The sequence below is a fragment of the Squalius cephalus genome, assembly GCF_949319135.1.
Source record: "Squalius cephalus genome assembly, chromosome: 11".
Lineage (NCBI taxonomy): Eukaryota > Metazoa > Chordata > Actinopteri > Cypriniformes > Leuciscidae > Squalius > Squalius cephalus.
In genome coordinates, this window is record NC_137132.1 from 11,989,962 (window position 1) to 12,014,546 (window position 24,585).

The window sequence follows — 24,585 nt, forward strand, 5'->3', positions numbered from 1 at the left end:
TCAAGTAAATATTTTGTAAATTCCACATATTTTTAAAGTCTTTACAGCGTTCTTAGTCGGAGAGTCTCTAATACTGTTTACATCCAGTCTTACTTCAGTCAACAAAATTATAAAATTGGGGTTCTGATTAGTAAACCTACATTTGTGAAAAATTGGTAAAAAGTATCAATAAATTAATTAAATAAAATATTAAGGATAATCAGTGAAACCAAAGAGTACATTCTGCTTTACTGGTTCCTTGGGGTCTTTTCTCAAAAATACGTTGTTTATGGACTTGTTTGGATAAATAACTTTTTGGTTAATAACATCTTTATTCTGGGAAAATGTGTATACACTGTCACTACGGATCGAGTAGTGACATACACAATTCTAAGAACTCTTTAATTTTTTCTCTTTTCATAAGTCCAGTTCATACCAGACAGGCAAACGCCAACAAACAAGTTGGCCATTGTATTTTGAATTTAATGAAAACCATCTGTCATTTTCACACTGCCCCAACAAACGCTGATTGAACATGTTCAGTTTGTCGGGTGAATACAAACCCCGAACAGCTTGCAAGAATATTTATTATGGTTTTCATAGTAAAAGTCCCTGCAAACTAACTATAATTTTCACTAAAATTATATAAGCACTACAACGGCAAAATACATACAATACAGCAAAAGTTTCAAAGTGAAATAAGCTTTCCTGTTTATTTATTTATAACAATAATAACAATAGACTAAAATAATAATAATTATTTGAAAAAAAGTATCACTGTCATCGCATTTCCAACTGAATTTCCACGAAATGACTCCTCTCGGCTTCCGTACTGTTAAACTGTCAATCCGTTAACCATGGCGTCCTCTGTAAGGGCAGCTACACGGTGTTGCTCTTTTTATCTGCTTACGTCTTCGAGACTAAATGTCAGCAGTGGATTTAGATGGTCCTGCCGACCTTGCTCCTCTCGACCGGTCAGGAGCAGCCTCTATGAGCATGTACGGGACGGGTACAGTCACAAACCCGAGCTGGACATGCAGCGTGTGTGCGATGAGACAGATGCGGTGACAGCGGAGGTGCACAATCGGAAAGGAGATCTGCAGGCAGCTGATGTCGGAGTTATAGTAAGACACAGCATGCTTTAAAACAATACTGCTGCACTGACACAAAGTCTCTGACTGACATTAGTTAAACTGAGATTTTCAGATAATGCATGTGAAAAAGTTAATGGAAAATGTGTGTCTAGGTCTCAGTCTGGAAGAAACTACAGAAGGTGCAAAAGGAAATATCAGATTTGGAAAAGAGAAAGCATGTGATCAGTGGCAAAGTCCGCGCTCTTGTAGTAAGTGTCCATACACATTTACATAATAAAAGTTTCAATATGAAGTGTGGGGACAGTTGACGTTTCCTGCAGTGTGCTATGTTATTCATCTAAAATTGCATAACCGTTAAGCTAAAAGATCAGTGGTGGGGGGAAATGACAACAAATATTTATTATTTACAGTGCTTATAATATACATACTGCTTTATACTTATAATTGCTTTATACTTATTTTAAATAAACAGTTTACCCAAAAATGGTTGGTGAAGGTAAATTTGAAAGAAGAATAATTCTGGCTATTTTCTCTTTGAATAGTCAATTGAATAGTTAACAGTCGGTAGAAATAATTCACTGTATTCCTTAACATAATGACATAACATCTTGATGTTAAAAAAAAAAAGTTAATGTTGATATTATTTGTGATTTATTTCTGGATGAAAATTTGGTTCAGTCCATTTTTCCCACCCTTTTCCCTTTCAGGATGAACATGACAAATCCACTTTGTCTAGTGTAAGTTACAGCTTTCTTTTTAAATTTACGTAACACTCTAAACCTTAGTTTGAAGAATTAAATATGGGCCTTTTAATTAATAAAAGCATGAAAGCTTTTTAAAATGGAAAGCTGCTTAGTGATTTTTCTGCTTGCTTTGTGATTATGTAGTATGCATAATATGCATTGGAATATTTGTATGATATTCTTTCCCTTCTTTGTACTTACAGCTTGTGGAGTACAACAGTGCGAGAGAAGAAGGCAGAGCACTCAGGGAGAAACTTAGTCAGTTGTATCTGCAAGAGAGCGAGCTGGAGAAAGAACATTACTGCCGCGCTCTACGACTGCCCAACAGAACACATCCAAGTGTGGTAAGGGACCACTCACCTTTCATAATAATTATAATAATAAAAAAAGTTAAATGTAAAAGGAAATATTATGTATTATTTAAAAAAAAAAAGTAATCCAAAAAATTGTAAAAATGTTAAACCAGTCATATTAACTGCTATTAAGTTATTAAACAATGTATTACTAAATGTTAAATGAAGTATCAGATTTGCACCTAATCAAATAACAGTATACAAAAACATGCACATCATCATAATGGATTTTTTTAATGCTTCTGTAATAACTGAAAAATCAGGAAAGCTGGGTAGGCAATTTGAGAGAGGCTAGCTATAGCAAGCTAGCTTCGAAAGCGCAAGATCCCACCCTCCCTTCAGAGCGCTTTCCAAAGCCTTGCTTCCTTCAAAACACATGAGCGAGCGCAGCGGCTCATTTCAGCGTTGATAGTGTTGCCATAGATGGGCATAAATCCGAGTCCGAGGACGTGAACAGCTCCGAGTATAACATCAAGGGTTGGCATCTCTTAATTACTGTAATAACAACATGGCGTGAACGCATAAGCTCGTTGTTTTGGTTCAGGAGGAACTGTAAAAGGTTGTTGTTGTAAAAAAAATTAATATTAAACGACTTCTATTATTGATTGCTATCAGGATGTGAAGAGAGTTTCACCCAGTATGACAAGAAGTGTTTATGAATAGCATTGCCTACCCTTGCTTTGACAGGAATGTATTTTATTTATTTTTTGGTCTTTTCTCTTAGCCCATCGGAGATGAGAGCCAGGCAAGAGTGGTTGAATTGGTTGGTCAGCGACGAGGTAAATTTATTTGAATAAAGCTATAAACCATAATATCCATTTCTTGAAATCGGTTTGGTCAAAAATACAATTTGGAGTATGATTTGAAGCAGCAGCCATGGGTTTCCCTGACCTTAAGGTTTGACTTTGTGTTACATTTCTTGCTGCAATGTACAGCAAATCTCTAGCAATGAGATCAGTGTTTGAAATGTGTATTTGATTTATTTTATGCATATACCTGTTATGTCAACTAGCTTTATCAGGGGGGCAGTACTGAATATAAACAACATGCTTTTTTATTATCTTCTTTAAAAAAAAAAAAAAACTCAACATCTTGCATATTCTGCCTGGGATAATATGAGCAGAACTGTATTGTATTATGTTGCTGATATTTTTAAATAACTTTTTGCTCCTTGGATCTGCTGCTTTACCAGTGCTTGCAGTTTTGATCAATACATGGTGTGACTGATTTGAAATATTTCCTAACCTGGTCAAATGTTTTGTAAATGCTAGGAAATGTTGCACAAAAAAAGTATTGTAATTTTACTGTTGTGTCATGTGTCCACCATAGAATTTGATTTCAAACCAAAAGGCCACCTGGAAATTGGAGAGGGTCTTGACATCATAAGACAGAGGTTAGATGTTTTCTCTATCATGTTTTAATTTTAGTCAGTTATTTATTTTGATTTGTTTTTCATTTGCATCTCTTTCCTCTTAGACGGCTTGCCCATGTGTCAGGGCACAGATCGTACTACTTGAGAGGGGCAGGGGCCAGACTTCAGTTTGCCTTGCAAAATTTTACTATGGATCTTCTTCAGAAATTGGTTAGTATGTTTTGATCTATTTCTGTTATTTAGAATAATGTCTCCACCCATGAATGGTACATTATAAAACCAGGAACTTATTATAAAAAAAAAAGTAAACAAAATCAATTTTGATTTCATATCGACTCATCTATGTCAACATTAATGTTTCCGTTTCTTTTTTGGAGGTTGAGTACACTTAAAACTCTGTTTTGATTTTTTAACATTTTACAGGGCTTTATTCCCATGGTTGTTCCTGACATGTTAAAATCAGTGGTTTTTGTGAGTATCGCTTTGTTCTAATCTTACGGTATAATATCTAACAACATTTTTATAACATTGTGGTTGCCAAAATTTTGCATTCCTTTACAGAGATATCTCTGTTTTTATTTTGTTTTCAACTATTCCTGAATTTTGAAGAGCTTTCACAACTGTAAATGTATGAACATAGGCATTTTAAAATGAAAACAATCTTTGTCCATACTGGCGTTTCCACTGCAATCCAGAAAAGATCTCCGTCCACACTACACGACCGAAAACGGCACATTAGCCCTTAGCCAATTGTTGCCGATTGCTCTAATAATAGCTTGCCTCTAGCGCATATAGGCATCTGCAGTACAAAATGCTGATTTTAACTACACAATGGCTGCTAAAAAGGACAACAAAGTCAGCAAAGCTTGCAGTTCCGTCTCTTTGTTTTTGTTTACACGGTCGTCATGGCTGGTCTGTTACAGAGCCGTTGAGAGAGACGAGTGAATGTGGGCAGCCAAGCTTCGCTTTCAAAAGTCTCTGTTTTGGTCTGTCTACACTGACAGTTTTGAAACTAAATGGGGTCTGCAGTGTTTCCAAAAGTCTGTTTTCTAGGGTCGAAAACTCCAGAGTAGTGGACGCCAGGTGTAACCATAGCAAAAGTTTTCCTTTTTAATTGAAAACACACTAGTGTAAACAGGGCCTTAATTAGATCTTCAGAATCATATACTACTATGACTAATGGCTTTAGCAATATAATCTAAAATCATTTACCCTGAATACTTTAGATGCAGCTGTGTATTAAGATTCTTAATGTAGTGACAACTGTAGTAACCTATAAAGAATCCCCATGAATCTCCATGATATTTGTGCTGTTTTTGCATCTGTTGTTCAGGAAGGTTGTGGGATGCAGCCTCATGCTCATAAATCACAGGTGTACTCTCTGGACCCGTCACGATTTCCTGACCTTAATCTTGCTGGAACAGGGGAAGTAGGAGTGGCAGGTGATAAAAGCATGAACTTATGTGATATGATAATTAATCTTATAATATATGATAATTCAGAGATAATTAAAAATGTGAATTATAAGATTTATTATAAATTAAAACAAAAGTAAAGTAGTTTGGAATAATTAAGATTTTTTTTTTATATTTTTGAAAGAAATGTCTTATGGTCACCTAGACTGCATTTATTTGCACAAAAATACAGTAAAAACAGTAATGTTATGAAATATTATTACAAATTAAAAAAAAACTTTTCTATTTGAATATATTTTAAAAAGTTTTTTTTTGAGTGATGGCAAAGCTGAATATTCAGAAACCATTACTGCAGTCTTTATTGTCTCATGATACTTCATAAATCATTCTGTGCTGTTGATTGAACTTTCTATTCATTCAAGGAATTGTGAAAAAATGCATCATGATTTCCACAAAAATATTGAGCAGAAAAAACTGTATTAAATGCTGATGATAATAATAATAACCGTTATTAAAAAGTGAGCAGCAATTAAAAACTCTTAATTATTCCTAACTTTTGACCGGTATTTTAAGTTATTACTATTAATAAAATTATAGTAAAATATAGACCAGTAGTCACCAAATGTTAGTTTAGCAATTTTTTTTAGTATCCACGAATACTTCACAATGAATTGATGATGACCTATATTGTACTAGGATATTTCATGGATCATGCTGTAAATTTGAAGGATTTACCTGTCAGGTAAAAAAAAGTCCCTGATTTACCTATTGATTGATTGTCTGAATGCTACATTCAGTTTTTCTTTGATTGATGCAAGCATAAAGTGTCATTCATATTGCTTTTATGTTCTAGGACCATCTGTAGTAGCACATGTTATCGAGCAGAAACAGATACTGGAAGAGAGACCTGGGGGCTCTACAGAGTTCACCATTTTAACAAGGTAATCAGAAAACAGAAGTGGTAGCATGGGAATGAAAGAAACACAGAAAAGCAGAAAAGTTAAGATCCTTGATGTCAAGATTAATGTAATTGCAGTACTATGAACCTGTTCTGCTTGAACTATGAACTGTTGTATGAACTGTGATCTGTTGTTACCTTTAGGGTGTTTACTTTGTTTACTTTTATGCAGATTGAAATGTTCGGTGTGACTTCGAATGAGACGGGAGAGGAGAGTTCCCAATTGCTGGATGAATTTGTCATGTTACAGAAGGAGATTTTCTCTTCCCTAAAGCTTCATTACAGGTTTTGTCTAAAATCTAACCAGTGTTCACACACACTAAGATTAAGCATAGTTAGTTCATTCATGTTTTGATTTAGAAAATGTGACATTCATATTATTTTGAAAATGGTATGGTATTAAAACCTGAAAAGCATTTATTTTAAGTATTTATTTGGCTAACAGTGGTTCTTAAACTTTGTTCACACTAAGAAGTAAATATTTGTTGTTTTCACTTGCTGTCAGTGGTCAGTGAATACTAGGAAGATATGTAGATATGAAACCAGTAGATGGGTAATTGCTAATAAAATAGTAATAGCAATTCTTTCCCTCACAGAGTCTTGGATATGCCCACTCAAGAATTGGGGCCTCCTGCCTTCCGAAAGTATGATATTGAGGCATGGATGCCAGGACGTGGCAGCTTTGGAGAGGTTGGAACTGTATTTTAAAATGAAGAGTTAATAGTCACTGTAATTAATCGTTAAATTAATGCATAAAAAAAAGAGAACCATCAACAAGAATAATAAAACAGCATCTTTAGAATTTTTTGTACTTGTTTTTTTATGTATAAGAATTTGCTTTTGAATTTGTTTCTGCTTTTGCTAGTCAAAAAGGAATACATTTCTACTTTTGCATCCTTTTGTTGAATATCAACTTACTTAGTCCTTTATCAGATCTCCAGTGCCTCAAACTGCACAGACTACCAGAGCCGACGTCTTAACATTCTCTATGAGGGAAATGATGGAAACCCTAAGTATGCGCATACAGTAAGAGGCTATTTATAATACCATCTTAATAACAGTGTGGTGAGCCATGGCTGCAATATGTCCATTCTATTTGTTGTGCTGTAAAAAAAAAAAAAATAGTAAAAATATGATTATAGGAGATTACTAAGAGAACAGAACCATTCTTTCAGGACAAAAATTACGGAAGCCCTGAACTGCAAAGTAAAAAAAATATAAAAAAGTAAAAAAAAAATGATAATAATAATAATATTTTGAGAATAAAGTAAAAATTATGATAATACAGTCTTCCATAGAAGTTCTTATTGATTTTTTTTGTACAGAAATGCGCTCGTGAAGTCGAACTGCTTCTGCATGGATCTAAATAATAGTATCTTTTTGCTTTTATCTGGGCTTTCAAAAAAAGGAAATTTTACAGCTGCTAATCTACCAACATGGCATTACCATTTGTCTTAGGACACCTATAGACGAGCACGAAGACTCCGCCGGAGGAGGTAAAGGCACCACAATTTAGCTGGTCCAAACTTTATGTGGCACGTTGACTCGCAACGCCATCTGGGCCGAGAACACTCAACAGTAACCGTACTGTCTCCCTCTTTACCGTAAATCATTTCTGGATACATTTTAAGTGCATAATTCTGTATCGAATCATTTGGCCGAATCCCGTGATTTCCTCTCAGTCTGAAAAGTGTTTTCGCCTGTAAAGTCTGTTCTGGCGCAGTATATATTTTGTAATGTCCTAGACCTAAAACAAATGGTAATGCCATGTTGGTAGATTAGCAGCTGTAGAATTTCCTTTTTTTTGAAAGCCCAAATAAAAGCAAAAAGCTACTATTATATTTAGATCAATGTCCGAGGCAGTTTGACTTCACAAGCGCATTTCTTCACATGTGCACGAACGCACACAAAAACTTCTATGGAAGACTTCTCGTAATTTTGACTTTGTTCTCAAAGTATTACAACTTTATTCTCGTAATGTTAGATTTTTATATTTTGGGGGGGATTTTTTTTTTTTTTAAGTTGCGGTTCAGAGCTTCCGTAAAAAATATCTGCAGCAGTCAATAACACTTTATTTTTCATATTTTAGGTAAATGCTACAGCTTGTGCTATTCCACGCACCATCATTGCCATTTTGGAGACACACCAAACCAAGGTAGAAACTAAACTAACAATTATTTTTCAACAGATATTCATTGTATTATTAATTTTGTCTCTCTGTTTGTCTTTTGTTAGGAAGGGACAGTTCAGATTCCTGAAGTCTTGCAGCACTATCTTGGCTTGGATGTGATAGAAAAACCTAAATACACTCCTATTAAATATATGGGACCAAACCAACCCAAGCGACATACCTCAAAATAACTTCTTAATAGTGTATCAGACTTCAGTGAAGTACTATTTTTACTGTATTCTCCACAGTGAAGGCAATGTATATAGGTGTTTGTCTTATTGTCTCAAACCTCTTATTTCCAAAAACAACATTTATGTGGCCTATCCAAATTTTCAATAAAATGCCATCAGCGACATCTCAAATTGCTATGGCTTTGTTCACTAGTTGTACACTGGGCTGTGTAAATTTTTTCCACCAGATAAAGTTTGCAGATAAAGGTTTTGTTGGTGATTTTAACATAATAATGATAATGGAAAAAAATGCATTGGGATTGGCATTTGTACACATTTTTAACTCTATTAAAGTTTTAAAGTTGGACAACATGTGTCAGGACCCACTCACAGTTGTAATCGTTCTTCAGATTTTATGTTGTCATATGGAATTGATGTTGATGACATTGAAGGAGCGTTTGCAGCAGAGTGATGACGTCTCCAATTATTATCTAGTCTCTTCCATTTAGCCAAGGCTGCAAAATCAAAACAACTTGTTACAAATAATCTACCTGAATTTTCTCAATTCCTCAGCAAACCAGATAGCTTAGACCTTCAATAAAAAAAAGATTTTTGCTGGTTGTACAAATTGCTTAAAATGAGATAAAGCAACACAAGTCCTATACATTTTGTCCTAACTTAATTTCATTTTGTTCAGTTTCCTTTAAATAAATGTAAAAATATAGCTGCAAGCAGCAGTTATCGGGCCCAACGCCTTATGGCCATTTTTGGCATGTTTGGACTTTTTATTAGGGAAACTTTTGAACATTGCACCATTCACATGGTTAAACACTAGCCTGGTTCTACCAGACTCTCGTACATTTCATTTGTACAGAGAGTCTGGCCTCTCTCCATTGACAAGCGTTAACTTCCTTGTTGGCGGGTACTCTGTTGAAGTTTAAAACTATTGGATCTGCCCAGAGTCACTCTGGATCTGCCATAACCAATCGCTAACGTTTGGTCGTGACGTAACTCTATACTCAAACTAGCGCACAACCTCAACGTCATCGTTCTCAGCCACTCCCTCTGTTCGCTGATTGGACCGGTAAAAAAATGATCGGAGAAAACCAAGCGGCAACATTCTGATCTGAAAAATGAAGCCTACCCGGAAGTGCGAAAAACTGCAATACATCGAAAATCCGCTAGGGGCAGGTCCCAAAAGGGAGCAAAAGTCCATAGCCCCCATGTTAAAATGTCCGTTTTCACAGCATAAATTCATGTTTTTACAGGTTGGTCCCATGGACTTTTATTGTATTTTTCGATAGGTTCCGAGTGCCTGACAACTGTGAGGGGGGTGAATTTTTTTCTAACTCGTTAGTTTAGATCATATTTAGTTATAAAATATATGACAATAAGGGCGTGGTTAACTTTGATTGACAGCTTGATTGACAGCTGACAAGGCAGCGCCACGGAGAATGACAACAAGAAGCGCCATTTTTTAATACAGTTGATATATAATACTACTGTTTCTGTATCATGAAATGTAGTTTTAAGAGTTTTTCAGGCGAGAATGTAGTTGTTTAAAGCTCAAATCTGTGGTTTATTTAAAGATTGATGAAAATTTTATCCAGTTGATCCAGCGATGACCGGGTGCTCGGCGCGATGTACCCCGCCTGGAGCAGTCTTTCATCGGCTTGACGTTCTGAGGTTTGCCGCCAATGCCGCGGACTCTGGCGTCTCTGTAGTGGTTAAACATGAGATATAATTCATCTTGTGTATATCTAACGGGCGATTTTTGGTCTCGTGAATCTATATTTTTTTCCCAGGGCAATCGTTTTGGCTGAGGGGAAGTTTCATAACTTTATAAGCTATTTAACTTTACCAATGTATGGTTAGACTCGCGCTGACTTTGTATGTTTGACTGAATTGTTTGCTTTATTTGTATAGCTTCTTATACCTTTTACTTATACTTTTAAAATGGCTAACATTGATAAAACTGAAATTTAACAAAAAGAGACTGGGTTGAGTTTTTGTCATTTTAAATTTTAATACAACGAAGATGATATGTAATGTTGTTTACTGCAAAATCTGTTGTTTAGTACAAATGCACATATTGCCTGGACCATAGAATGTTTAATATTTTTATATTATATTTAAAATGAAAAGAGGCAGGTTTGTGTTTTATATATATATATTTTTCATAAATAGGCAAACGTTATGTGCAGTTGAATATAATCAGTATGCGTTGCCTGAACCACATTTGTGTGGCTATAATGTTTAAGATTTCTTTAAATGAAAACGAAAAGAGTTAGTATGGTGTTTTATAACATATTTCGTTGCCTGAAATATACACAGAGATAACCGGGGTAGCAGAGTGAGCTGAGTGACGTGCGCTGCGTTAGAAGGTGGGCGGGGTTAGGATTTCCCAAGATGGCGCCGCCCATACCCCCCATAAACGGCTTCAAACCCGTTCTTCAGAAAGTCTATGGGTGACGTCACAGACGCTTTGTCCATATTTTTTACAGTCTATGGAGAAAACCAAAGAATACACCACAATCCCAGACGTAGTACTGAAGGGAAATAAAATTGAGCGGAAGTATGCAGGAGGGCGGAGCCAGGCTAGTTAAACACTTGCTACACATCAAATTTGATCAAACCATTTTCAAAGCTATAGCCTGTTGCTTTAAACAGCATGTCACTTATACAATGGTTTGTTTAATTTTACAGAGACTTGAGTTTTTGAAGGCAGAACCGCAGCTATTTTCTAAATGACAGAACATTACACATAATTTTATAAAGTCCCCACACGGGACTCAAATCCACAATCTGTGAAGATTTATTTTCTCACAGATACTGTAGTTCCATTGTTCAAGTGGGAAACTCAAAATTAAGATTTTGTATATAAATGCACTGTATGTTATATTTAATAATTTCAGATGAGATAACTCTTAGAAAAGCACAATGTATGGAACAGGAGCAACGTCTGGCCACAGTACCTCTTACTGCATGTGCCACACAGGATTCGAACCCACGACCTGAAAAGGTCAGGGTTTGTGGTATTACTGATTGTGCCACTCAGTTGATGCTGGTTTATTAGGCTGCCGAGGAGAGCCTTTACTGTGAGAATGAGCACACAAGAGCATTACTTAATATTTTAATCAGATTAGCATGCTAAGATAACTTAATACTAATGTGGTTTATGGTTAACCTGATATCTGAAGAGCCACATTAGAATGGCAAATGGTTAGATGCTAACCAATTAGCATGCTAAGCTAACTGGCAAAAACACAGGCAAGGTCAAATTCTGTGACGTATTTCTCAGGAACAGTTGCGAATAATATCTGTTCAGTCATTTCTGTGCAGCTCAGTTTAAAGATAATCTGATCAGATTTTGGACAAAATTTGTAGGAGGAGTAGCGAAAAAAATGTTTTTTATTTTGCTTTAATATGGCAGACAGGCACATATAAGGAAAATGACAAATGAGATATTGTTGGAATCGCCATAGACCAAGGAACGTAATGACAAAAAACAAAACAAATTTTTATCTTTTGTCAAAAGTTATGTGTTTTTGCAAAAAATCCTTTTATCTCTGGAACACTAGGTGTCGCTGTGTTCATACTTCTCAGGTACCTTCAGGACATCCCAAAAATGATATCTACCAAATTTTGTGCTGATATGTCAAATCGTTTAAAAGATATTGCAATTTATGACAAAATTCTACATGGCAGCCTGATGGTTCATCCGATCCTTACACAAGGAATCCATGATTGAAATAGTCATTTTTAAGATCTCATGACCTGTAGGTGGCACTGTTCCCAAATTTGGCATGGACCCTTAGATTATGGTTCCGATGAAGTAACAATTTTTGTTTTGATTGATCAAACTTTGGTCGAGATACAGCCTCTGAACCAATTTTGGGTCGACCTCATTAAGTTCACGACATCATAACTTTTGTTTTTTTCATTTCTGTGCAGCTCAGTCCAAAGATCATTTGATCAGATTCTGGACAAAATTGGACAAATTTTGAAGGAGTAGCGAAAAAATGTATGCTCTACTATTCAAAATGGTCGCTACTCTAATGAGTCTTAAAGTAAGATGTTGAATGTGATCAGCATGAAGAGAGGGTTTTTTTCATTTTTCAAAGGGTTCAAAATATATATCCTTTAGAGAAGTGAATTTTTTAACTAGTGGTGGCGCTATAGAGTTGGTCCTAGGGACTCCAAAATTAGTCAAATTACCATTCATAACCTATGATATTCCTATGTTCAGTTGATAGGGCTGCCATAGACTCCCATTTGGGAAAAATAATAATAAATAAAACTAACAATTACAAAAGGGGCTACAGCCTCCCCACGACTCTACATAGGACAAGTGTTTTGAAAAAAAAAAAATTATGGAATGGATGCATGGATGTAGAGTATACTGTGAGGGTTCTAGTCCTCCCTCTCTCTGCCACTCTTTTTTCCACACCAATATGTCTTCCTTCATCCATGTTTCCAAACGATGATCCATGTAATGGTGGCTGCCCCAAATCAAATTTGATTAATTAATAAATGTAAATTTAATTTAAATTGCTCGGTGCCAGACAAGTCAAAACTTGTCAAGTAAAAAAAAAACTATAAATGTAATGGTCCGTGTACTTTTTGATCATTCCATTTCCTGTTTGGAATGGAATAACAAGAAATGAAAACCAGCTCGTTTATTCGTTTTTTAGTTTAGTTTAAAAAACGAAAAATGTGATTTTGGCTTGCAAGCGACCCCAATAATGTAAGCCACAGTATGACAGATTATTTTAGCATGATGTATTTCCCATTGATAAATACAGTGCAAATAGTTCTGTCTCTTTGGATAAAAGGGAAGTGGAAATAAAAATCAATAATTGGCTGAACTGTACCATGATAATATGTCCGTAACATTTACCACTCTCGTCTTTTATTTACATCAAAAGGCAGGTATAGGCGTGTGTATAATTTTGTAAAATACATTTAACACATGTGTGCATTAAAAGTACTATTTCGGCAACGAGAACGTTTGAGCCAAATGAAGATAAAGATCATGTGTTCTGGTGACTGGCGTGTTTATTGAACCAATCAGATAAGAGTAAATTGAGAGTCAGCGAGAAGCTCATTCGATTGGCTACATGAAGAAGGTGGACCCGCCCTCCTCTTCGCGCTTGCAAAACCAGTCAATGAGTGAGAGAATCGTGCCAAAACTGTAAGCGCAGGTAAAAGAAGCAACTGTACAAATCGTGTTATTTCGGGAACTTTTTTGCCTCATGTACATAACAAGTCATTTAGACATTTGCAACAGTTTTTTTTTTTTTTACACAAACGCAATTAATTATGCAATTCATCTGTTTTGCAGTTCCTGACTCAGTTGTGTTCGGTTGCAAATTGCTGTTCACAGGCCTGCAGTGCTTTTTGCCGTATTTGTGCGAAAAAAAAAACGTGTCAAAAGTGTAAGCGCGGAAAAATGGAAGTCAGATGAATACAGATCCTATTTATTTTGCGTTAGCATGAAGCTGCAGTTTCACAATACGTGAATTACACTTACGAATAACAGTAAAATGCTGCAAATATTTTTATCTTACACTTGAAAGGCTATTTACACCTTTACAAACCTTCTCTTGTGCATGCAAATTTAATTTATGCTTGCAATCTTATGTACACTTTCACAAATCTTACCCTGCGCATGCGATTCTTTATGACGTCATATTACCTTCATATTTGTCCCCCCTATCAGCGGGCGTGACTGCCAGTGTAGTAACAATTAACTTCCTAGTTGCACTGAGTTAGCTGCAGAAAGTCTTTTAGAAATATGGCATAAATAAATATATCAAACACTGACGTAACTGCCATTTAGTCAAAATCACAGACTTGAATATAATTCAGATATAACTGATAATTGCTGATATAACTAAAGAACTTTGAAGTTTGACTAAAATATGCCTTTAAAAAAATCTAAAGATGCAAAACATGCCCAGTAACCATCCAGTGAGGTATGGGAGTCACTGTCTTGAATAATGTGAATGCAAGACTTGAACAAATGTTCAAATATATGTATATCATCACAGTGTTGGCCTCAGACAACAGAAAGCTTTTGAGGCCTCTTGTTCTCAACATATTAATTTAAATAATGTCAATCAAGTCAAAAGGCTTCAAATCATGCCCAAGAGCCATCCAATTAGGTATAGGAGTCACTGTCTTGCATCACGTGATGCCAGACTTGCACTCTGTGGTGCAATGGATAGCATCTTTAAAGGGATACTTCAGGATTTAGCATTAAGCTTTGTATTAGTAGAAAACATGTAGTATTTTCGAATTACCATGCTTTCCACCCTCATATCCCCCTGAGACGAGAGATTTATGTATTTTTTGTCTGGAAAAAATCCTCCAATGACGCAAAAATCATCATTTTGCGTCATCGGAGGATTTTTTGGCCAGAGGCTAAAGACTACAGCCAGTAGTAGGAGCTTGTTCCGCATGTTTTCAACCCGCCCATAGAGGGTGGGATCTCACTCACAGAATGTACATATAGTGTCAGCCATCTGTTTTTGGAAGCTAAGCTAGCAGGCTCTTGTTCTGTGGAGAAAGCTGAGTAGTAGGAGAAAACTGAGTAGTAGGGGTTACCATCCTCTATTTCCCGGACATGTCCGGCCGTCGAAATCGTCCAAAATGTCCGGGATTCAGCTTTTGCTTTCTGCAGTCGCCATTCATTGTTTACATGCACACCTTTTGTTTTGATCTAACTGAATTCATTCCGATTGGTGAATCTGAATGTAGTGTTTACATGAATGCTAAACAAGTGATCGGTTGATGTGCGTTTTAACATTGCTAAGAAAATTCCTGCTCCTCTGTGGGAGATACAAGACCGGTGCGTCTCAGTAATCACGCCACCGGCCTCGCGCTGTTCTCCCGCGCCCCTCAGCCTCGTCCTGCTCGCCACAGTAAACATAATGAATGGCGACTGTAGAACGCAAAAGCTGAATCCCGGACATTTTGGGCAATCTCGAAATCAGACTCGTCACGGAGACTCACTAGTAGCCTAGCCTTGTTGTTTTAAACTGCGCTCTCTTACCGGTAGGCGTGGTTTGGGAGTGGCCTCCTAGGGCAGCGAAGCAAGTGCATTCTGGGAGTTGTTGTCTTTCATCCACATAAGCCAAAAATACATTTTCTGTCTTTTCTCAGTCTAGAAAGCTCCAAATAAAAAAATAATTTCACATTTCTTCTACATAAATGACCAATTTTAAATACACATTCATCTTTCCAGAGGTGAAGTATCCCTTTAACAAAATACCAAAAGTCAGGACTCTGGAGTGATTTGAAAACCCAAATTTTGAAATCTAGAAGTCCAATGCGCTATCTATTGTGCCACAGAGCCTATCCAAGAACAGTCCCAGAGAGTAAAGCCAACAGAGTAGAGACACCGCTGGGATTCAAACCCAGGATCTCCTGTTTACTAGACAGGCACTTTAACCAACTAAGCCACGGCGCCTACCTCCGCTCCCTGTTGCCAGAAGGGCGACCCAGAGGATCAAAACATAGAGAAAAGATGCAAATCATGGACCAGGACGCTGGATAGAATAAAATAGTTTGTTGACAACTGCGTGGGGGGTGGCCAGCTAGCCTCTGTGTTTGTTGGCCAGCAGGACTCCCAGAACCCCCGTCACACATGTTTATGGAGCTCCATTCACAAGGGCTGCAAAGACCATCTAAGCTACGGGAAGAGAAAGGAAGTCTGGCACTTCTCTGTGGTGACGGCCGGTCCTTGTGTGCAAGAGCCAAGAGGTTTCTGTAAGCAAATGTGGTAGTAAACCAAAGAGAAATTTTGAAGCCTTTTGACTACATTGACATTATTTAAATGAACACGTTGAGAACAAGAGGCCTCAAAAGCTTTCTGTTACCTGAGGGCAACACTGTGCAGGATGGGGTTGACATAACAGCAAAAGTCACGACTCTGGTGGGACTCGAACCCACAACCTTTGAGGTATCCATTGCGCCACAGAGCCCACGTGATTGTTTTTCATCTATCAAAACGTAGAGAAAAGATGCAAATCGTGGACCAGGTCGCTGGATAGCATAAAATAGTTTGTTGACAACTGCGTGGGGGGTGGCCAGCTAGCCTCTGTGTTTGTTGGCCAGCAGGACTCCCAGAACCCCCGTCACACATGCTTTATGGAGCTCCATTCACAAGGGCTGCAAAGACCATCTAAGCTACGGGAAGAGAAAGGAAGTCTGGCACTTCTCTGTGGTGACGGCCGGTCCTTGTGTGCAAGAGCCAAGAGGTTTCCGTAAGCAAATGTGGTAGTAAACCAAAGAGAAATTTTGAAGCCTTTTGACTACATTGACATTATTTAAATGAACACGTTGAGAACAAGAGGCCTCAAAAGCTTTCTGTTACCTGAGGGCAACACTGTGCAGTATGGGGTTGACATAACAGCAAAAGTCATGACTCTGGTGGGACTCGAACCCACAACCTTTGAATGGCCTCATTTTGTAATCTAGAAGTCCAATGCGCTATCCATTGCGCCACAGAGCCCACGTGATTGTCTGGCCGTGACACGTGATGGTTTTTCATCTGGGCATCTGCACATCCAACACTGTAATGCTGTACACTCTGCGGGCAGAAAAGACAGGTCCTCGAGCCTCTGCACAGTTGAAACCCGATTCAAAGTTCTGAGGCCCTCTGTCCAAGAACAGTCCCAGAGAGCAAAGCCAACGGAGTAGAGGCACCGCTGGGATTCAAACCCAGGATCTCCTGATTACAAGACAGGCGCTTTGACCAGCTAAGCCACAGCACCTTGCTGCCGAGGCTTATCAGCTTGGGACACTATCCTTCAACAACAGCTCAGGGATGGTTTGCAAATGGAAGCAACTACAAGGAAAACCTCGGTTTCACCGTTTGTGGTCAGTTCTCAGAAAAGCAAGCGACTGCAAGGGTTCACAGCCTTGCGATACGCACGGATATCATCAAAGGCACCGCTGGGATTCGAACCCAGGATCTCCTGTTTACTAGACAGGCGCTTTAACCAACTAAGCCACGGCACCTACCTCCACTCCCTGCTGCCAGAAGGGCGACCCAGAGGATCAAAACATAAATAAAAGATGCAAATCGTGGACCAGGCGCTGGATAGCATAAAATAGTTTGTTGACAACTGCGTAGGGGGTGGCCAGCTAGCCTCTGTGTTTGTTGGCCAGCAGGACTCCCAGAACCCCCGTCACACATGTTTATGGAGCTCCATTCACAAGGGCTGCAAAGACCATCTACATACCTGCAAACTTGTCGCTTTTCGGCGACAATCGCCGTTTTCTTGGTCAATTGGGTCATTTACGTGAATCGCGTAGAACCGGAGAGTTTTTGTTTTTTGGGGGGGGGGGGGGGGGTTGGGGGGGTTATTTTGAAATTTCAAATGTAGGCGGGTTGCGCGTGGCAAGCGCGCTCATAATGAAGAGACGCCGGCGCGACCACAACATTGCCCAACATCAAATGGCAAACGAAATGCAAGCGGAACGAAACTGCTCGTTATTGTGTGGTTGAAGGATAAAAAGAAAGTAATTTTGTTTCCAGTCCAAATATCTAAAAATTCTTAAATCAAGAAGCATTTACTAGAGAAGTAAAATGACATAAGAAATTCTGTTTTGTTTTAAGATAAAAAAAAAGTAATTTAAGTAATTTTTGCTTACCCCATTGGCAGATAATTTTACTTGTTTTAAGCAAAAATTACTTAATTACTTTCTTTTTATCTTAAAACAAAACAGAATTTCTTATGTCATTTTACTTCTCTAGTAAATGCTTCTTGATTTAAGAATTTTTAGATATTTGGACTGGAAACAAAACAAAAATACTAAGTAAGAAAAGCATTTTTTGCAGTGTAGCTCCAGAATTGCTCAAAGTAAAAAAATATCATACTTTATTATGTCAGTTTTAATAAAAAAAAAAAAAGAAGAAAAAAAATTAAATCAAGGAAATTTCTCTGGCATTTCTTTCTTTTTGCTGTATCAAAAATGTACCAAACCGAACCGTGACACAAGTGTATCGTACACCCCTACTGTTTACACAACAGCTGATGCGAGAGTAAGTGTAACATAAAGCAATTTGGCAACCGTGTTAATCTCTTGTTGCATGGGATGCGCCGCATACCTGGTAAACAGTAATTTCTAACAACATAGGGCTATTTAGATAAACAATCTGGCGAGTGTGTTGTTTTAGGCTAATACACCAACAGCCACCCCAACCCCCGCCGGTCACCTTTTTTTTTACTCTGAGGAGTTTGCAGGTCTGCCATCTAAGCTACGGGAAGAGAAAGGAAGTCTGGCACTTCTCTGTGGTAACGGCCGGTCCTTGTGTGCAAGAGCCAAGAGGTTTCCGTAAGCAAATGTGGTAGTAAACCAAAGAGAAATTTTGAAGCCTTTTGACTACATTGACATTATTTAAATGAACACGTTGAGAACAAGAGGCCTCAAAAGCTTTCTGTTACCTGAGGGCAACACTGTGCAGTATGGGGTTGACATAACAGCAAAAGTCACGACTCTGGTGGGACTCGAACCCACAACCTTTGAATGGCCTCATTTTGCAATCTAGAAGTCCAATGCGCTATCCATTGCGCCACAGAGCCCACGTGATTGTTTTTCATCTGCACATCCAACACTGTAATGCTGTACACTCTGCGGGCAGAAAGGACAGGTCCTCGAGCCTCTGCATAGTTGAAACCCGATTCAAAGTTCTGAGGCCCTCTGTCCAAGAACAGTCCCAGAGAGCAAAGACAATGGAGTAGAGGCACCGCTGGGATTTGAACCCAGGATCTCCTATTTACAAGACAGGCGCTTTGACCAGCTAAGCCACAGCGCCTTGCTGCCGAGGCTTATCAGCTTGGGACACTATCCTTCAACAACAGCTCAGGGATGGTTTGCAAATGGAAGCAACTGCAAAGGAAGACCTCGGTTTCACCGTTTGTGGTCAGTTCTCAGAAAAGCAAGCGACTGCAAGGGTTCACAGCCTTGCGATACACACGGATATCGTCAAAGGCACCGCTGGGATTCGAACCCAGGATCTCCTGTTTACTAGACAGGCGCTTTAACCAACGAAGCCACGGCGCCTACCTCCGCTCCCTGCTGCCAGAAGGGCGACCCAGAGGATCAAAACATAAAGAAAAGATGCAAATCGTGGACCAGGCGCTGGATAGCATAAAATAGTTTGTTGACAACTGCGTAGGGGGTGGCCAGCTAGCCTCTGTGTTTGTTGGCCAGCAGGACTCCCAGAACCCCCGTCACACATGTTTATGGAGCTCCATTCACAAGGGCTGCAAAGACCATCTAAGCTATGGGAAGAGAAAGGAAGTCTGGCACTTCTCTGTGGTGACGGCCGGTCCTTGTGTGCAAGAGCCAAGAGGTTTCCGTAAGCAAATGTGGTAGTAAACCAAAGAGAAATTTTGAAGCCTTTTGACTACATTGACATTATTTAAATGAACACGTTGAGAACAAGAGGCCTCAAAAGCTTTCTGTTACCTGAGGGCAACACTGTGCAGTATGGGGTTGACATAACAGCAAAAGTCACAACTCTGGTGGGACTCGAACCCACAACCTTTGAATGGCCTCATTTTGCAATCTAGAAGTCCAATGCGCTATCCATTGCGCCACAGAGCCCACGTGATTGTTTTTCATCTGCACATCCAACACTGTAATGCTGTACACTCTGCGGGCAGAAAGGACAGGTCCTCGAGCCTCTGCATAGTTGAAACCCGATTCAAAGTTCTGAGGCCCTCTGTCCAAGAACAGTCCCAGAGAGCAAAGACAACGGAGTAGAGGCACCGCTGGGATTTGAACCCAGGATCTCCTGTTTACAAGACAGGCGCTTTGACCAGCTAAGCCACAGCGCCTTGCTGCCGAGGCTTATCAGCTTGGGACACTATCCTTCAACAACAGCTCAGGGATGGTTTGCAAATGGAAGCAACTGCAAAGGAAGACCTCGGTTTCACCGTTTGTGGTCAATTCTCAGAAAAGCAAGCGACTGCAAGGGTTCACAGCCTTGCGATACACACGGATATCGTCAAAGGCACCGCTGGGATTCGAACCCAGGATCTCCTGTTTACTAGACAGGCGCTTTAACCAACTAAGCCACGGCGCCTAACCCCGCTCCCTGCTGCCAGAAGGGCGACCCAGAGGATCAAAACATAAAGAAAAGATGCAAATCGTGGACCAGGCGCTGGATAGCATAAAATAGTTTGTTGACAACTGCGTAGGGGGTGGCCAGCTAGCCTCTGTGTTTGTTGGCCAGCAGGACTCCCAGAACCCCCGTCACACATGTTTATGGAGCTCCATTCACAAGGGCTGCAAAGACCATCTAAGCTATGGGAAGAGAAAGGAAGTCTGGCACTTCTCTGTGGTGACGGCCGGTCCTTGTGTGCAAGAGCCAAGAGGTTTCCGTAAGCAAATGTGGTAGTAAACCAAAGAGAAATTTTGAAGCCTTTTGACTACATTGACATTATTTAAATGAACACGTTGAGAACAAGAGGCCTCAAAAGCTTTCTGTTACCTGAGGGCAACACTGTGCAGTATGGGGTTGACATAACAACAAAAGTCACGACTCTGGTGGGACTCGAACCCACAACCTTTGAATGGCCTCATTTTGTAATCTAGAACAGTGGTTCCCAAACCTGTCCTGCCGGCACCCCAACACTGCACATTTTCTTTGTCTCCCTAATCAAACACACCTGATTCAACTCATCAGCTCATTAACCCATGTGATAATGAGCTGATGAGTTGAATCAGGTGTGTTTGATTAGGGAGACAAAGAAAACGTGCAGTGTTGGGGTGCCGGCAGGACAGGTTTGGGAACCACTGATCTAAAAGTCCAATGCGCTATCCATTGCGCCACAGAGCCCACGTGATGGTTTTTCATCTGGGCATCTGCACATCCAACACTGTAATGCTGTACACTCTGCGGGCAGAAAAGACAGGTCCTCGAGCCTCTGCACAGTTGAAACCCGATTCAAAGTTCTGAGGCCCTCTGTCCAAGAACAGTCCCAGAGAGCAAAGCCAACGGAGTAGAGGCACCGCTGGGATTCAAACCCAGGATCTCCTGATTACAAGACAGGCGCTTTGACCAGCTAAGCCACAGCACCTTGCTGCCGAGGCTTATCAGCTTGGGACACTATCCTTCAACAACAGCTCAGGGATGGTTTGCAAATGGAAGCAACTGCAAAGGAAGACCTCGGTTTCACCGTTTGTGGTCAGTTCTCAGAAAAGCAAGCGACTGCAAGGGTTCACAGCCTTGCGATACACACGGATATCGTCAAAGGCACCGCTGGGATTCGAACCCAGGATCTCCTGTTTACTAGACAGGCGCTTTAACCAACTAAGCCACGGCGCCTACCTCCACTCCCTGCTGCCAGAAGGGCGACCCAGAGGATCAAAACATAGAGAAAAGATGCAAATCGTGGACCAGGCGCTGGATAGAATAAAATAGTTTGTTGACAACTGCGTAGGGGGTGGCCAGCTAGCCTCTGTGTTTGTTGGCCAGCAGGACTCCCAGAACCCCCGTCACACATGTTTATGGAGCTCCATTCACAAGGGCTGCAAAGACCATCTAAGCTACGGGAAGAGAAAGGAAGTCTGGCACTTCTCTGTGGTGACGGCCGGTCCTTGTGTGCAAGAGCCAAGAGGTTTCTGTAAGCAAATGTGGTAGTAAACCAAAGAGAAATTTTGAAGCCTTTTGACTACATTGACATTATTTAAATGAACACGTTGAGAACAAGAGGCCTCAAAAGCTTTCTGTTACCTGAGGGCAACACTGTGCAGGATGGGGTTGACATAACAGCAAAAGTCACGACTCTGGTGGGACTCGAACCCACAACCTTTGAGGTATCCATTGCGCCACAGAGCCCACGTGATTGTTTTTCATCTATCAAAACGTAGAGAAAAGATGCAAATCGTGGACCAGGTCGCTGGATAGCATAAAATAGTTTGTTGACAACTGCGTGGGGGGTGGCCAGCTAGCCTCTGTGTTTGTTGGCCAGCAGGACTCCCAGAACCCCCGTCACACATGCTTTATGGAGCTCCATTCACAAGGGCTGCAAAGACCATCTAAGCTACGGGAAGAGAAAGGAAGTCTGGCACTTCTCTGTGGTGACGGCCGGTCCTTGTGTGCAAGAGCCAAGAGGTTTCCGTAAGCAAATGTGGTAGTAAACCAAAGAGAAATTTTGAAGCCTTTTGACTACATTGACATTATTTAAATGAACACGTTGAGAACAAGAGGCCTCAAAAGCTTTCTGTTACCTGAGGGCAACACTGTGCAGTATGGGGTTGACATAACAGCAAAAGTCATGACTCTGGTGGGACTCGAACCCACAACCTTTGAATGGCCTCATTTTGTAATCTAGAAGTCCAATGCGCTATCCATTGCGCCACAGAGCCCACGTGATTGTCTGGCCGTGACACGTGATGGTTTTTCATCTGGGCATCTGCACATCCAACACTGTAATGCTGTACACTCTGCGGGCAGAAAAGACAGGTCCTCGAGCCTCTGCACAGTTGAAACCCGATTCAAAGTTCTGAGGCCCTCTGTCCAAGAACAGTCCCAGAGAGCAAAGCCAACGGAGTAGAGGCACCGCTGGGATTCAAACCCAGGATCTCCTGATTACAAGACAGGCGCTTTGACCAGCTAAGCCACAGCACCTTGCTGCCGAGGCTTATCAGCTTGGGACACTATCCTTCAACAACAGCTCAGGGATGGTTTGCAAATGGAAGCAACTGCAAAGGAAGACCTCGGTTTCACCGTTTGTGGTCAGTTCTCAGAAAAGCAAGCGACTGCAAGGGTTCACAGCCTTGCGATACACACGGATATCGTCAAAGGCACCGCTGGGATTCGAACCCAGGATCTCCTGTTTACTAGACAGGCGCTTTAACCAACTAAGCCACGGCGCCTACCTCCACTCCCTGCTGCCAGAAGGGCGACCCAGAGGATCAAAACATAGAGAAAAGATGCAAATCGTGGACCAGGCGCTGGATAGAATAAAATAGTTTGTTGACAACTGCGTAGGGGGTGGCCAGCTAGCCTCTGTGTTTGTTGGCCAGCAGGACTCCCAGAACCCCCGTCACACATGTTTATGGAGCTCCATTCACAAGGGCTGCAAAGACCATCTAAGCTACGGGAAGAGAAAGGAAGTCTGGCACTTCTCTGTGGTGACGGCCGGTCCTTGTGTGCAAGAGCCAAGAGGTTTCTGTAAGCAAATGTGGTAGTAAACCAAAGAGAAATTTTGAAGCCTTTTGACTACATTGACATTATTTAAATGAACACGTTGAGAACAAGAGGCCTCAAAAGCTTTCTGTTACCTGAGGGCAACACTGTGCAGGATGGGGTTGACATAACAGCAAAAGTCACGACTCTGGTGGGACTCGAACCCACAACCTTTGAGGTATCCATTGCGCCACAGAGCCCACGTGATTGTTTTTCATCTATCAAAACGTAGAGAAAAGATGCAAATCGTGGACCAGGTCGCTGGATAGCATAAAATAGTTTGTTGACAACTGCGTGGGGGGTGGCCAGCTAGCCTCTGTGTTTGTTGGCCAGCAGGACTCCCAGAACCCCCGTCACACATGCTTTATGGAGCTCCATTCACAAGGGCTGCAAAGACCATCTAAGCTACGGGAAGAGAAAGGAAGTCTGGCACTTCTCTGTGGTGACGGCCGGTCCTTGTGTGCAAGAGCCAAGAGGTTTCCGTAAGCAAATGTGGTAGTAAACCAAAGAGAAATTTTGAAGCCTTTTGACTACATTGACATTATTTAAATGAACACGTTGAGAACAAGAGGCCTCAAAAGCTTTCTGTTACCTGAGGGCAACACTGTGCAGTATGGGGTTGACATAACAGCAAAAGTCATGACTCTGGTGGGACTCGAACCCACAACCTTTGAATGGCCTCATTTTGTAATCTAGAAGTCCAATGCGCTATCCATTGCGCCACAGAGCCCACGTGATTGTCTGGCCGTGACACGTGATGGTTTTTCATCTGGGCATCTGCACATCCAACACTGTAATGCTGTACACTCTGCGGGCAGAAAAGACAGGTCCTCGAGCCTCTGCACAGTTGAAACCCGATTCAAAGTTCTGAGGCCCTCTGTCCAAGAACAGTCCCAGAGAGCAAAGCCAACGGAGTAGAGGCACCGCTGGGATTCAAACCCAGGATCTCCTGATTACAAGACAGGCGCTTTGACCAGCTAAGCCACAGCACCTTGCTGCCGAGGCTTATCAGCTTGGGACACTATCCTTCAACAACAGCTCAGGGATGGTTTGCAAATGGAAGCAACTACAAGGAAAACCTCGGTTTCACCGTTTGTGGTCAGTTCTCAGAAAAGCA

General features: G+C 40.4%; 1 protein-coding gene across 1 annotated transcript; it reads left to right on the top strand.

Moving 5' to 3' along the window:
* The first annotated feature begins 807 nt into the window (after nt 1–807).
* On the top strand, nt 808–8,641 carry sars2 (seryl-tRNA synthetase 2, mitochondrial). Its single transcript, XM_079886941.1, has 16 exons — nt 808–1,103; nt 1,226–1,321; nt 1,781–1,810; nt 2,020–2,160; nt 2,894–2,948; nt 3,499–3,562; nt 3,646–3,751; nt 3,965–4,012; nt 4,875–4,983; nt 5,653–5,698; nt 5,810–5,897; nt 6,087–6,199; nt 6,511–6,604; nt 6,848–6,940; nt 8,004–8,069; nt 8,150–8,641. Exons 1-16 carry the CDS (start codon nt 837–839, stop codon nt 8,273–8,275), a joined length of 1,542 nt encoding a protein of 513 aa, XP_079743067.1. The 5' UTR covers nt 808–836; the 3' UTR covers nt 8,276–8,641.
* The last annotated feature ends 15,944 nt before the right edge of the window (nt 8,642–24,585 follow it).